This window comes from Podarcis bocagei (genome assembly GCF_964188305.1).
Source record: "Podarcis bocagei genome assembly, chromosome: 17".
Lineage (NCBI taxonomy): Eukaryota > Metazoa > Chordata > Lepidosauria > Squamata > Lacertidae > Podarcis > Podarcis bocagei.
The window spans coordinates 16,837,420-16,853,553 of record NC_138143.1 but is presented as its reverse complement, the minus strand read 5'-3'; the positions used below and the strand labels follow the sequence as shown (position 1 = coordinate 16,853,553).

General features: G+C 44.2%; 1 protein-coding gene across 2 annotated transcripts in view; it reads right to left on the bottom strand.

Annotated features, from left to right (window-relative positions):
• The window catches only part of BNC2 (basonuclin zinc finger protein 2), a 418,715-nt gene extending 404,215 nt beyond the window's left edge, over positions 1-14,500 (bottom strand). Inside the window, exon 1 of one of the 2 annotated variants that reach the window (XM_081176204.1) lies at positions 13,826-14,500. In XM_081176204.1, coding sequence (XP_081032330.1) covers positions 13,826-13,828 — 3 coding nt within the window. In that variant the 5' untranslated portion in view covers positions 13,829-14,500. The remainder of the gene's footprint in view (positions 1-13,825) is intronic. The other variant, XM_081176201.1, reaches the window with a different exon arrangement.
• Positions 14,501-16,134: the final 1,634 nt, after the last annotated feature.

The window sequence follows — 16,134 nt, the reverse complement described above, 5'->3', positions numbered from 1 at the left end:
AGTTTTGTTCATTAGATGCTGCTGCTTTTGCGATTACTCCTGTCTATTTACAGAGTTCACATTTACAATAATAGCCTTGATTGCAAAGACGTCTAAAGGGGTTTACTTGTATCAGAATGAAATGACATATTAAATATTCAACAGTGCCAAGAACACTCAATGCTGCGCGAGAATGCTCAGAAGAGACACTAAGTACAACGGGGAATGTGGAAGCAAGATGTCCATCACATTTCTCAAAAAGCAAAAGGAAAGTTCAGTGTTGCACTAGCTTATTTACTACCCTTGAGATCAAGTTACCAAGAAGTTGTCCCTAGGTTAGGAAGGGAGCCAGCATAATATTTCGTTTCCCCAATGGTTGTGCGCTTACTTTCAAACACATTGTTTTAGCACAGTGTTGTACTTTGTCCTCAGTTTAAGGCCGGACTTTTAGCCAAAACATTTCTGGCATAAATAACTTGGCCTCAGAAGAAAAAGAAAATATATTGTAACTAAGGCCCAGCAGAATTATTGGATATGCTCTGGGTCCCCTCTTCCCTTCTCTCCTTGACAAAAGCAAAAGTGGTGTTTTATTATCTGTGTGCCACTTAAAAACCAAACAAAAAACCAAACTAAATTACTTGACATTTCGTTACTGCAAACTCAATACTGCAAGGCACAATAAAACACTACTAACGGAATCATCCTATACTTTGCTTACACAAGGGTAGGGAGATATGGCTCCTCTGCAGTAGCGGAATAGGCATTGTATCTTGTACCTGCTCAGCCAGAGAGGAGAGGAAGACGCAGCACATGTAAAACCCCCACACAGCATGAATAGGGCAATGTCACACAGTACCCCTTGAACCACCACCACCTGTTAATCCAGAACTGTGCCAGTGGCAATGCCCTCATGCTGTCAACACACAAATAACTCATAACAGTGGGGACCTGCCCCCAGTGCTCTGCATCACAACAACGGCACAGTGGCACAGGAAGCAACAGCTTGGTACTAGCAGTCAAGAGGCACCTCTCCATGCTAGGGGTTCAAATCTCCCTGTGCTCCTCACAAACACCATTTTGGAAGCAGGAAGCTTGCAGAGAGCACACACAGCCCTCCTGGGGCAAGGCTCAAAACCCGTCTCAGAAAGGAATCTTTTTACCAAGCAGTCAGTGTGTGGTGCTGAATGCAACAAGACTAGGCATAGGCCAGGGGTCAGCAAGGTCTATCTTGCTTGGGCCAGATCAGTCCCGTGAAGATCCCTCCTTGGGCTGAATCGTGCGCATGCCCATGATTTTCAGCATCAGACGCGATTTCCAACACCATAGAAGTGAGTCCCCGTGCCGCGCTGTGCTGGTTTAGCAGAGTGCTGAGTGGGCAGCTCAGTTCAGGGGCAGCTTGTGGGCTGGTCAAACAACCTCCGCAGGTCGCTCCCGGCCTTAGGTTGCTGACCCCTGGCCTAGACACAAGCTTGCAGCACTAGCCTCCAGGAACTCACTTTATGGGGGGCACTGGGCAGCTGGAATGAGTTACAGCCGCACTAGGGGAAAGGGGCAACATAGCGCGCGCCCCTCACCTTTTCCATATCAATCCCTTCTCAAGTCTCTGGAAATATCCTTATCATGTGCAGGACCCTGTGGGAGATTTTACACATCAGTATTCATGGGACAGGACAGTAATTAGGGGAGACATGAAACTACACTACTCATGCAGCCCACACTTGGCTTCAGATGTTGTGTCATCCTGTTCTTTACACTATTGCCAAATTATTACTGATGTTTTGGATAAGGGAACTTTTTGCATTCTCATAAACTTTTATTTAAACCAGTTCATTAACCTTTGAATGTACAAAGTGGCTTTTTAAAAATCTATACATGCAACACAAATTTAATGCTAAGCAGCACAACTGGTGCAATGTATTTCAAATTCAGCGTGGTTAAGCCAATAGTCTATCAAAGGACTACAAAAGTAATTATTAGACAAACAGTAAGAACAGGCTTTTGTTAACAGGAAAAAGATATTGTGAACTCCCAAGAAACCAAGCATTGTCCTTAATTCAGCACTGGCACAAAAGAAGCCCTCCAAATTAGTTGTACTGCCACTTATTTATTTAATTCAATTTCAAGATGTATGTACTTTTTAATAGAGGTCTGGTTAGGCTGCACTAAAAACAAACAAACAGCAATTTCTCCATGCTGTGTCATTCATGAAAACATTAAATAAATGCACATTAAACAAAAGTGGTTTCCAGCTGACATTTTCATCTTTGAACTCAGAACCAGAAAGCAGTATCTGAATTCATCAAAGTTCTTATCAATCTAATGATAAGATGTTCCACACAATGAGTTTGAATGTCACACTAAGCCAAACGACAGCTTAGCATGAGCACACAAGTGTACCGGCTCCAGGGGACAAGACTGTGATCACTTTGCTCCTCCTTGGCTATTCTGGGGAATCACCAGGGAAACCCAGCCAGATGGGCGGGGTATTAAATAAATAAATAAATAAATAAATAAATAAATAAATATTGTGCTGAACTAAGCTGTGCCTTGGCTTAGTGTGTCATTCGAACACAGGACTGTGATTTAAGCTCTCTCCAGACTAACCATGAGCCGTAAACAAGGTTTGATCCTACCAATGGATGCGGTTTGCTCAGGGGAGCTAAAGCAGGAGCCTGGATTTGAATGACACCCAAGCCGAAACATGGCTTGGCTCAGCGCAGTAACAGAACAACCAGGGGGGAAGAAAGAGGCTGCTGTATCTTCTCCAGGAGCCCACACTAAGCTACGGTTTGGTTTAGCATGAAGGAAAAACCAGGACAATGTTGTTAGGTTTGTTCTGATTTGTTTTGCCTTGTTCTTTAAACATTCAGTTTTACCATTCGTGTTTTTTATAATGTGGCAGCCTAGGAAATTTCTGAACAATTGCTATTTACTAATTTCTGCAGCAGATGTAGTTCTCGTTTTTGTACATGAATAACTAAAAGTTGTGCTTAAAAACACAAACAACAAAAATGAAGCAAATCTTCCTTTGTGCGTAGCTACCAAATAGACTCTGCCTAGGCCAATTGTGTTCTGCTTGTCAATTTGACTTTTTGCTTTCTAAAGCGTAAATCATTTGTTTGCTGTGCTTTGCCTTCTTTCACAAGAAGGAAAACAAAGCAGCTCAACAATGCATTTATACTAACTGAAATAGCACAGCGTAACAAGAAGAATGAAACTTTAAAATTGTTAACTTTATTCGAGCCATCCATATCTATTGGTGGATACATCTTGCTAAGAAACTCTATTTACATCACAAAATGGCCAATTGTGTTCTTCCTCCACCCGCCTTGAGCATGAAGAAATATCAGCAACCGTCATAGAACTATTTCATATTGTGCTTGGTATGGAACTCCTAGAACTTAATGCTAAAAAGATTAAGAGCCTGGGTCACATCAGTGTGCCCATGCAGGCCACCTGATAGCTTCTTTCTGATATTATCCAGATCTGGTTGTTGTAGGAAATTTTTAATATCACATGATGGGCAAAGCACTGACATCAAAGGGCAGATAAGCATATCTGGAGCAATGGATCAAATACTCCTCTCCATGGTGGAGCGGAGCTCTGAAAAGCTGTTTCTGCAAATTTGAAGCTTTATCCTTTACAATTCAATAATGTAATGCCAACAAGCAATAACTGCAGATTAATCAACATGTTAGAACAATGAACAGCCTGGCTTTAAAACATGAAACCAAATGCCTTCAAGTCCTTTTCAACGATTAACAATGCTGGAGCTAGCCACACATGCCTTGCTCCACAAACTAGGGGCCACCAGTGAAAAGGTCCTCTCTCTAATGCTTACCAGTCTCATATCTTTACAGCAGGCTAACAAACAATGCCTCAAACACTGATCTTGGCACGAGCAGGTTTGTATGGATGAAGAGTGCTCCTCAAACAATCCGGCCCTGTACTATTTAGGACTTAAGAGGTGGAAACCAGCACCTTCAACTGGGCTGAGAAACACTAGCAACCAGTTCAACTGAACGCTGTTGGTGTTAGGATCTGACCAGCTAGTCTAAACAAATACTGACTCAACAAATATATTCTGTACCAGCTAAAGTTTCTGAGTCAACTTCAAAAACAGCCCCATGTAGAATTGAGGACACTGCAGCAGCTTAGCCTAGTACACAGACACTTGAAGCAATGTCCCCTTTCTCTAGAGAGTTCAAGCAGTACTTCTTTTAAGATACATGTCTAAAAGCAAGACTACGGTAGCTTAGTCTAGTGTTTGATTGGCAGATTTGCACCCCTGACATTTTCATCTGTGGAATCGGGTCCATCTTCACCCAAACTTCCTCCTCTTTCATTCTAACCCTTTAGCAATTCCATGGCATTTCAAGCTCCTATTACACACATCTTGAGTCCCACCCCACCCCCGCTAATTACTCTCAAAATGTATGTTTTCTATTAATAGTCACTTTATATTGAATCTATTCAACATAAACAGAGTTGTTTTCCTGACAACTGTACTTTCAGTAGGCCTTGAACAGCTTCCTATCTAGAAAGGGTTTTGATATCTGATTGTCCTTCAGCAAAACGACAATAAGGAATAAGGACATGGAGAAAACAGAGCTAGAAGTACTAAGATTGGACAGTAGACTTCTATCATGTCAAAGTGCAAGGTGCCTAAACAGATTGGGGAAGACACACGATAAAAGCTTATAAAATCATAAATGATGCAGTGAAAGTAGACTGATTTTCCCACTGTCCCATAAAATCATCACTTGGGATCAGCCAATTAAATTAATTAGCAGGAAAAGATTCAGGACACACAAGGCATAATTAACTTATGGAATTCACTGCCACAATATGTGTTCATTACCACATGAATTCTGGTGTTGGCCAATGTGGTAGAAGGCGTTAAAGGGGAACTATAAAATTAAAGTGATCCCATCTTCTGATAAAGCACAGCCTCTTTTGCATATAGATAACTGGGGATATGACTGGAGACAGGGTAACAGAAATGAAAGCACAACAGGATAAATATTGTACAGTGGTACCTCGGGTTACATATGCTTCAGGTTACATACGCTTCAGGTTACATATGCTTCAGGTTACAGACTCCGCTAACCCAGAAATATTACCTTGGGTTAAGAACTTTGCTTCAGGATGAGAACAGAAATCGTGCAGCGGCGGCGCAACAGCAGCAGCAGGAGGCCCCCATTAGCTAAAGTGGTGCTTCAGGTTAAGAACAGTTTCAGGTTAAGAACGGACCTCCGGAATGAATTAAGTACTTAACCCAAGGTACCACTGTATAACTTATTTGGTTCTTTGTTTAGGTATGTGACTTGACTTGCCCCACATCGCTCTGAGCCACTTTAACCTTCACAGCAAAAAAATTACAAATGTTCAGAACCAGCAAAATGTATTATAATGCTTATTAATTTCCAAAGAGCAATACAGTACTGGATTTCATTGCTTAAGAGCTGATCATATCAATGGTGCTGTCAATGTTTTTAATACACAGTTTGCCATTCTGATCCTTGACAAGGTACCTTTTAAGGATTATAAGAAATATATTTCATCTTCTCTTTTTCTTTTTTAAAAAGTCAATATCTTCACCAGTTGCAGATAGCATTTAATTTTTATTTATTTTTTGTTCTTGTAACAGAAACTTAAAATGAAAGTAGCATGATTGACAAGTACCTCACAGGCAACCCTGGCAACACTTAATTCGACTCCCTCTCCTTTGGCTCCTTAAGCAAAATTCCTCCGCAACTGTTTGTCTTCACAGTAACTCCCACAAAGCTCATTACTGCCAGCCTTAGTCTATCCCTCATGTTGCGCATTTATCTCTGGGGTGCATTATCAACATGTGGCACATGTCCTTGACATGCACAGAAGAGCCTGCACCCCAGGACAGCAGCACGCATGACAATAGTGTTGACTCTCAGTCCATTATGGTTGCTGGGATGTAACCGAGAAATCTAATAACTGTGACAGTGGGCCTTTGGGTTCTGGCTTGCCTTTTCCAGACAGTGAAGCTGCACAGACACTAATGAAAGGTTAAATGAATAGGAATAGCTGACAAGAGGTACAATGAAGAAGGGGCTTGGTAATCTACAGACACTGAGCAGAGATCTTTGGCTCAAGCAGAGAAAGGACAGCACATCAGCAAGTCACAATATTTAAAACAGCTTGCTATACACAGAGGCTTTTGTGTCTGGGTACATGTCTGGCTCTGGAAGGAAAAAAGACCCTGAAAAGGAATTCCAGCATGGGGCACTTTGGCAAATGTAAGGTCACAAAGAGGGAAAAATGTTTTCTGTGTGCTGCTACATCTTTGTACAGAACATTAAAAAGCAGCTATTAAAAAGACACATGAATCACAACTTTTAAGGACAATGAGGCCTGCCTGGCAATTACAGCTGCCTTTCAGAGGAATCCCAACCGATAGTGGAAATGGGTGTTAATGCTGCATATGTATTTCTTTAAGAAGCAGAGTCATTCATAATCCACACATCACTTTGCCTGCATTTCTTCTTCCTACAGCTATCAACTTCATTAGCATGAATGTGCAGTATCTGAAAAGGCAAAGGATTGAAAGATGTAGCTGAAAAAACAACAAGGTTTTACAACTCTTTAAGTCACCTTTTGACTTGAAACAATGGCAACATTTTTCCCCAGCACATTTGGGTACTTGATATCTCCTACTCGTTTACTGATGTGATAATTATGTTCACAAAACATACCAAAATGCCATAGGTCCCCCCCTCCAAATGAAGGCAAGGGTAGAAGGACAAATAAAGCTATTAGACACAATGGGAAAATATTTTAAACTAACACATACCTATTAAAGAACAGCAGTCAAGAGTGAGCTAAAGGAGGGGGTGGGGTGGGAGATGCATCTCCCCAGAATAGAAAGTAACCTGATCACAATATTGTGTTTGACATAACCTTAAGCATCTTTACTCAGAAGTATGTTTCAATGACTTCAATAAGGTTTACTCCAATAATATTTAGTGCATGCAAGACTGCAGTTGTGCAACCCAGTCTTCTACCTGTTTATTCAGAAGCCCCACCAGGTTCAGGAAGCCTTAATCTTAGCTAAGTGCACACCCAGGATTACAGCCCAAGGCTGTGCTCATATTCAATGGGGTAAGCCCCATTGAAATCTAAGAAACATTTCTTAGTGAGCATGCAGAGGATGAACAGTATATATTTTTTTAAGCTTCAACACCCTGATTCTAAAGACATTTGCTTTAGGTAAATCCTATATTTCTGTGGACTTTCTCCTATTTAAACATGACTAGGTTCACTTAAACCCACAGTCTCAATCATACCCTTAGTGTGTTTTTTTACGATGCACTAACTTTAAGTGTACATGTATCACAGTACATTGTATTTAAAACAGTGAAAGACACTTCCTAGGCTAGAGCTCTGTGCCCATTTTTTATATACATGGGGCTCCCCTGCAATGGAAGTGTCAGCTGAGCTTTGCATCAATGAAACTGCCCCATACACACAAGTGTGCTTGCCGGAGCAACAGCTGCATGTTTACTGAAGGATCTATGCGGGCAGTGTCTGTACTTCAGACTGCAGGTAAATGGTATATATAAGATTGAGTGCAGTTCACTTCATTAAATAGCTATCTATACTGCATGCTCTCCTTTGCACATCAACCACCCCCATGGCAACCTCCTGCATATTCCCCCTCTCACACATTGCAATTGCTAAGCTCCCTTGTCACCTTTCTCCCAATTATGAAGCCACCATCTCCTGCAGTCCCTGCTGTCATCTTCACCCACATTCCCATGCCTTCTGCTCCTCCATTTTGCAACACACAGAATAACATATGTACAGTCTCTTTAAGATAAAGATAATCGTAAGCAGCAGGAGGAGGAAGAGAGGGGGACAGAAGGTGAAGAAAGAGCTGTGAGGATAGGTGAGCCCTTTCTCCATCCTCTGGACTCCCTGAGGAACCCAACAAACCTGCTGTACCTGGAGCTGGGTTTGAAGGGTGCAACTTTAATGCAACCTAGCTGTGGGCAGCCTAAGAAATGACCATCTACCTGCCCATAAGAAGCAAGTCTAGAGTGATGTCCGCTGTTTCCAGGATCTCTTCTCATGTGAGACTTTTGTGGGTGAGCTGAGAGTTTGTTTGGACCCACAGGCTGAGAGGGAGGAAGTAAACTAAATTGGTATACATGTAACTTTATAATTAATGTAACATCTTTATATGCAACTGTGTGTTTTTGCAACATTGTGAGCCCAGCACCAAACAATAAAAAGCCCGTTGCAACTAAGTCTGGAAATGTATCTGTGGACATGTAGAGTAAAACACTGTATACTCTACAAGTCCACAGATACATTTCCAGACTTAGTTGGCTTAGGCTGCCAGTCCCATGCCAATCAATGGGACTTGACTAGTCCCACTCCATGGCTTTCAATGGGACTTAAGATATGTACACATTAGTGGTGAAAAAATCAGTGAGGTCCCTTTATCCTAGCTGCATTCCAAGTTGCATTTCTACATTGCTACATTGCTAAAATGGACTAAGTAACAATAATACCAAAGGGTGTGTGTTACTTCCTCATCTATACCTACTCTAGATGTCTTACATAACAATGGTATTACCACAGAAATTTCTTAAGAAAAGGATATTACTTTGATTTCAGTAATACTTTTGATTTCAAGAACGGTAATTAGTTATTTCAAGCTTCACCTGGGAGCAGTGTTAGAAACTGAGATATGAAAGCTAGGAGCTAAATGGTAGCTTAAACCTAGGTTATGGGTGCATCAATGGAATGTCTAGGCGTGCTTTCTTATAACAATAATACAGTGCCCTAATGTTCTTAAGAGGGTCTCTTCTCCAGCCTTCAGAGAGTAGCTGGAAGTGGGGAGGCAGAAAAAGGTCCTCCTTTCCTTCTACTCTGCAGTTTTAATCTGAAATCTTAGGCACAGGACTGCGCCCAGAGCTCGGAAACTGCTCAAGCTAATGAAATTCCCTGTCACAAAAATGCACCTAGAACAATGGGAGACTGGAACACTGCCTTGCAGTAAGCCCTATTAAAGGTAATGGGAGCTACTTTTGAGGAGACAGGTAAAGCACTGCGTTGTAAGCCTATTTTTAAGATATCAAACTTCTCCCGTACATAATAAGTTTCAAAGGTGCCTGGGTATGTACTATATGAATGAAAAGGACTTGACTGGGGAAGTTAAGGGGAGGAACTCCTCTGAAAATCAAAACCACATGCTGTCACTGAAATCAATATTTTGCATATACAGAGACATTATATGTGTGTGTGTACACACACACACACACACACACACACACACACACACCATACAGTCATCCAGAAAACAGGAGCTGTTGGGAACATTTGATTCATCTGGAGAAATACAGTACTTAGACTCAAGGCACTGACAACTAAATCAGGATTCTGCTTCTTCTAGTTCTCCACAAAGGACTTTAAACCAATAATCTTCTACAGATATTTCAGATATTATTTTTATAAACATGCACAGAAGGGGAGAAAGAAATGAGGCACTGGCTTCCCCTAGATAGAAGCTAAGTGTTCTTGATTTTAACTCAGCAACTTTTTCAGTGCCAAAGCTTAAAGAGATGTGGGGGATAAATGGGAACATCTGGTACAGTACATAAAAGGTAAATATTACTTATTGTCCATTAAAAAAAGAACTCTCGCCTAAACATTTTCAATTCACACTTGACTTAGAAACCTTGTACCTTGAAACCTTAGATGGTGCAATTCTTGTACATTTTGTAGGAAATGATTGTCTACTTTTCAAGAATTAAGGCTGCTATGCTAACACTAACTTAACTTGGAAATAAGTTCAACTGATATAAAAAGCAGAACATACGCTTGCAAATAAATGTGTTGAGGACCAGGATGTACATGTAAGAAAGACAGAAAACATATGAATAACTCACATATTAGGAATCATTTGATGGCTCAAAGTGTCCCCCCCCCCTTTTTTCTTTTAACAGAAGACTGGAAATGCCAATAGTAATTTTCTCACTCTGTTTTCACTAAAATAATATTTACACAGAGTATGTGTAATGACTTTTCCCCCTTGTTTAATCCCCTATGTATCTGAGTACTGGATACAATGGAATTACAATTATTTAGCAGGCTATAAATAATGTATCTGGCATGCGCAATTGATATTTAGCATGTCTTACCAGAACTATAAAAGGCTCATTATAGATCAGCAAATCATTTCTAACAAGCAAGTTCAGCTGTGAAATACCGAAGGAAACCTTTACTGTACATTGCTGATATGCTTGTGTGTGTGTGTTAATGGATATATATTTAATTTAATACAGTGAGTAACATACCACCCAGAATAATTTAAAAAATAAAATAAAATGCCAAGACACAAACAAACTTCATAACTGCACCACGTTGATGAATGATTTAATAATTTAATTTAATTCAATAAATTGAAACAACAGGAGAATACCATGCCTTTGGAAGAGGGTTGAGTGTCCAGTTTCGTAGTTCCTGAACAGCTGTATTTGCCAGCTTAAGTTGCTCAGCTAATTCCTGGCTTGCAAGGACTAACGTGGAAGCCAAGTAAAAAGAAGGAAAGAAATTCACACACACACACAAAAAGATCAATTTGCTATGAAAGATCAAATGAGAAAACTGTGGGGACAGCACCAGGTCAGAGTGTAGAGAACTATGCAGTCCTGTTCTTCATTAACTTGAAACCTCTTGGGATGCCACACACTACCTGTCCCTGAGCTTATTGAAACGCCTGACGCTAACCCCTGTCTCTGCACCACTCTTCTGGGCCCCAAGTGAATCATATCCTGCCGCTGACAAGTTTAGCTGGGGGACCACAGCTGAAACATGAAAAGTGCTTTTCTCTCCCCCCCCCCACCTCCCTTCTCAAAATCAGGCAGTTTTCTGGGCAGTGGTGGTGGGGAAAGACGACACAGCGTTGACTCAGTGACATGGCGAGATGAAACAAGAGGTCCAGGCCACTCTTGGAGCTTTGCAGATAAAAGTAATCAAATGACACTCCTGGAATGCAAATTGGCATTCTTGGACTGCAGCAATTGCGCAACCCATGAAACATCCTTGACAGCAAAGCAAGATTAGGACAAAATGTTATGTAAAAGCACTGAACGAAAAAAGGGAAAGGGGGGAAAGGGGGGGTGGGAAGAAGCTTGCTTGGAAATTCAAACAGATCACATTTACACACCATAACATTGCAGGAGTCAAGTCTGCTCCTCAGCTCCATTCTTTTTACTGCTTTGTTTCATGTAAATGCATAACCCAGTGTGTCAAAGAGACACACACAGAGAGAGATCCTGATCTCTGTACACTTGTAAGAATGGAAAACATTCGGAGCAGTGGAAATAAACATGTGTGCCTGCTACATTTCTTGCAATATAAATATTTTTAAAGTTAACTATTTTCCAAAACATTTCTAGATAGATCTTTGCTACATCAAAACTAGTGTTGGGTATATGGACCAGTGCAAGAGCATGGATTATATTTAGCTCATTGGGAATTAATAATACTTAACACCCAGTCACCGTATGTAGGCAGCCTCTAGGCCAAGTGGAATGAAATCTCCTTAATGTACAACCTGAAAAGTATGTTATTACCCCTAGAATTAAAAAAAAAAACTTCATAAAACTGGAAAAGCTTTTATGCAAACACACACAAGTCAGAAGTTAGGACTTCTGACACTGTAAGTGTGCATATCCCCTTATTTACATTTCAGGCTGAAGCTTCCTGAATTTTTTAAGGACAAGAGATGTTCTATGCTTTCTTGCAATGACTTGATATTCTTCAGAAGATCTGCTGATCAGGCAAACTTATTAAATATTACTGGATGAATGAACTTATTAAAATGCAAGCGCTCCCCATCCCCATTTCTAAATGGTAAAAAAAAGTCTCATTAATTACTGTTTAAAAAAAAGTAATTACTGCCCATGGAAGATAAGCAATGATACACATGGTATATTTAAAAAATTACAAAAGGGTGATAAAAATAAAATAAATGCTCACTTTTGTATTATAAGATTTCATTTGCCATGTCAGGAAACGTGTGAAGGATTTGAGAAGAGGTCTGTAATGTTTCGCTGGGACTTTTGAACTTCAAGTCATTTCTACTGAGTGGCACAATCTCCCCCCCCCCCCATGCAAAATACACTTTAATGCTGGATCTACTTAGATTATTACGTGATGTCCTTTGTGCATCAATTTTACAACAGCTTGACTCTAGGGTAAATGAGAAGCACCATAAACTGCAGTCTGCTTTCAAAACCACTTTAATTTCTGTCAGTGCTGCGGTTACCACAGTCCTGAGCGCATGATGCGCCACTTTTACCCACCCACCTCCCCTCTTTAGGGTTGCCTTCATTTGACAGTCACATCTCCTACACTCCAAGAGGGGCTTTGATCGCTGGAACAAGACATGCCACTCTACGGGGAAGGGGTGGCGGCGAGGAAATAGTATTTTCCCTAAACGCATTCTAATTAGAGACGCAGAACGCAAGAGCATCCCATTCCCCAAGTGGGGCTTATGACAGCAACGCGCAGGGGTTAAAGTACACTTAAAATGCAAGGCAGCCAGTCCGGGAAGAATCCATCCCCACTCATCCCTAGACTAAAAGACCACCGAATTTCTTCGTTCGCTGAGCCGGTTGGGTCTTTTGAAAGTGCTAGCACAAATGAATGCAAACAGATAGTGTCCCTCTCTACCTCTTCAAAACCTGCCAGTTCTTTAATAAAATGTCCACATCAAAAACAGCCCAGGGGAAAAAAGGCTTCAGAAAGGTAGGTCTCCTGGGCTTATTTTAATTTGCGTAACACCTTCAAGGGGGGGAAGGTGAACATTTTAATGATAATAATAATAATAAGCGTTTTGCGAATTCCTAAGAGCACCTGACGTCTTCCTTTCTCTACCTCTGCCTTCTTGAATCACTTTCGTTTCCTGCTTTCTATGGGGCTCGCTTCCGATGTGCAGCGGCTGGCAATCTCTCCGCAGACCCCTTTCCTTGAAGGCTAATAATAATGGCCCTCCACGAAGCGCCTGCCTGCCTGCGCTCTGCCTTCTTCTCCTCGCCCGCCCGCAGCACGAGCCTTCCTGCCCGGGACAAGTTCTGCTAACGAACCGCGCCGCCTGCAGAGGTGAAAACTGCCAAGCACATGACCGAAAAGTCGCGCGCGGGACCGGCGGCTTTGCACTTCTGGCCTGGGAGCCCGAGGCGCTGGAGATCGTCGAATACACACACACACACACACACACACACACACTCCCACTCGCACAGAGCTCGCAGCCCACCTCCCTTGGCACACACACCCCTCCCGCCGATCGGCGACCCCCGATCTCTCCACTGGCGCACACAGCCCTCCCTTGCAGGCTGCTCTTCGCCAGCGCCGCGTACCCAACACACACCTCGAGCGAGGAGAGGAGAGGGGGGGGGATCTCATTCCTTAGCCCCTCCCGCTCTTTTCCCTCACCTTGGATGCCAGGAGCAGAAGGGAAAGAGCTCCCATCCCATTCTCTCTCTCCCTCCCTCCCTGAAGGGAAGATGGTGGGGAGGGGGGAAGAGAGAAACGACCCAACTTCAGGCCAACTTTCCAATCCGGACCCTGCTCTGCGCTTCGCCGCCTTCGCCCTCCCCCCCCTCCCCCGGTCCCCGCTTGTTTGTTTCGAAGGTTTTTGAGGAAACACGCTTCCTCACAGGCGGGGCTGTTTGCATTACGGCACGCTTCAAAAGGCGCGCGCGCACACACACACGCACCCGCCACCCAAAAAAAAAAACAAAAAAAAACCCACACACAACTTTTTTTTTAAGGAAATGTTGGAAAAACTTCTTACCATTTCGGCATGCTGCTTGTCAGGGGCACCCCCCGGCTCTGGAAGTCCTCGCGGCGGCGGCGGCACCGGGCTTTCCTTCCTTCCTTCCTTCTCCCCCCTCACCTTCCTCACACAAATTCCTCCCCCCCTTTCCCCCCCTTCTCTCAGCAACACCAACAAGAAATCTCCGCAGCCCTCCAGGTGATTTTCAGACACGCGCGCGTGAGGAAAAGTCTCTCAGCCCCCCCCCAAAAAAAGAAATCTTCGGTGGGGGAGAGAGAGAGAAAGGGGGGGGATAAAAGGTTTGCTGAGGGGTCAAGAGGCGAGGAATGGGAGTCTGGGGCTGCCACAGGTTGGGGAGAAGGAGGGGGGAGGCTGTCCCCAATCTGAAAACACGGCGGCGGAGGCGCTTCCCTCCTCTTCCCTCCTCCTCCTCCTCCGCCGTCCCCTCCCGCCGCTACTGTACCTCAGAGCAGCTTGTTATTGGTCCTGGGGAAGGCAGAGAGGAGGTGGGGAGGGGAAACGGGACACTTTTCTCTCCCCCCCCCTTTCCTTGGGCAAAGCCAGGAGACCCAAGGAGAGGCCGCCTGCGCCCAGCTGTCAAGGAAAAGTGAGGGGAAAGCAAGCCGCCCAAAGCGAGACCCGGGAAAACTTTTATTCTGAGGAGCGAGCCCGCCCGGGACTCCCCTCGCCCTCCTCGCCGTGTGTGTGTCTGTCTGAGGCGCTTTCTCTCTCTTTGCGCGCTCTTGACGCCCCTTCCGGGCCGGTTCCTCCTCACGAGCGAGCGGCGCAGCAGGCACACGCTCTCCCGCCGCCGCCACAGCCGCTGCTCCTGCCTCCGCTTCTCGTCTTCCTTATCAGCTCAAGGCGTCCAGGCGCCGCTGGAGAGAAAGACGGAGCGAGAGGGAAGGAGGAGGGGGAAATGGAGGAGCCCGCCGCCGCCGCCGCCGGGAGAAGCGGGAGCTGCTCCCCAAAGAGGAGAGCAAACTTGGGCCGCTCCTGAGGAGAGGTTTTTTTCCTCCCTCTCCCGTCGCGCGCAACGCCCGCCTTGCCCAGCTCACTTGTGGCCCCACTTCGCAGCTTCTTCCTTTACCTCACGGGCTGCTGTGCTTTGACCGCCCAAGCGCAGCCCTCGGGGATTTGTTTCTAACTGCATACCGCCCTGCCTAAGTTGCGCGGGTCACTCTGGGCAGCGCCGAGCCCGTGGGGGTTGTAAGTTTTTGCGCGGGGCTGGTCGCTTTGCTGGGCTAACGAGGCGAAGAGTCGCCGCTGTGAGGCGGCGGCGGCTCTGGAGACCCGGAGAGCAGCCCGCCCGCGTCGGAGACACGGCGAAAAGGCGCTCGCTCGCTCGCTCGTTCGCCGCCTCAGTCCCAACACGTACAAAGGCGCCACAGACCAGGGCCTCCCGAAGTTGCGCATTCTTGCTATTCCTTATCATTATTTCATTTTTTTTATTATTGAGTTACTTTCTAAAAAGTTACATGCTCCTTTCTTCAGCGTGCGCCCCGTCCTCTTCCTCGCCCCGCCGGACGTTATTGGGCACGAAGTGTTGGCACGGCTTGGCAAACTTCTGGGGCATCTAAACCATCTGGGGCATCTTTCTTTCTTTTTCAGGTCTCCCGTTTGCAGTGGCGTAGCGTGGGGGGTGCAGGGGGGGCCGGCCGCACCGGGCGCAACATCTGGGGGTTAGGGTTAGGGGGCGCAAATCCACGGGTTAGGGGGCGCAAATTACTTGCCTTGCCCCGGGTGCTGACAACCCACGCTACGCCACTGCCCGTTTGAGTTAATCTGTCATGATTCACTTTCTCCATTAAAAAAAGGATACCCAACACTTTTATTGGCCAAGTTCTATGCAGAAATCCCTCGGTTTTGAGTGCACTCCCGTTTACTGATAACGAAGTTTTACTCAGCGAAAGCCTGTTGAAGTTAACTGACCTGACAGAATGGAGCACTTTGAGGCTGAAGCCCTATCTATAGACAGGGACCAGAGAGCAAATCTCAAATTCACTGAGTTACTTCTGACTAAACTTACATATAGGGTTGCTCTGTTAAGCAGCTATTGACTTGGCTGGTTCTTGCACTTAGAAACTAAAATACCACCCACTCCTTATGGAGAACTTGCCATTTATTTTGTGTGTGTTTTAAAAAGCCAAGTACTCATTACTAGAAGGAAAGGCCACCTTCACTATTTCCTACAGTAGGAATTCACATGAGTCAAAATGACTTTTTTAAAAAGTAAAGTAACTGTGGTGTTTAGTCTCCATCCGAGGAGTATGCTTCCATCAATTAAGATTCTCCTCCATCAAAATTCTTTGCTTGGCTCATTTGCC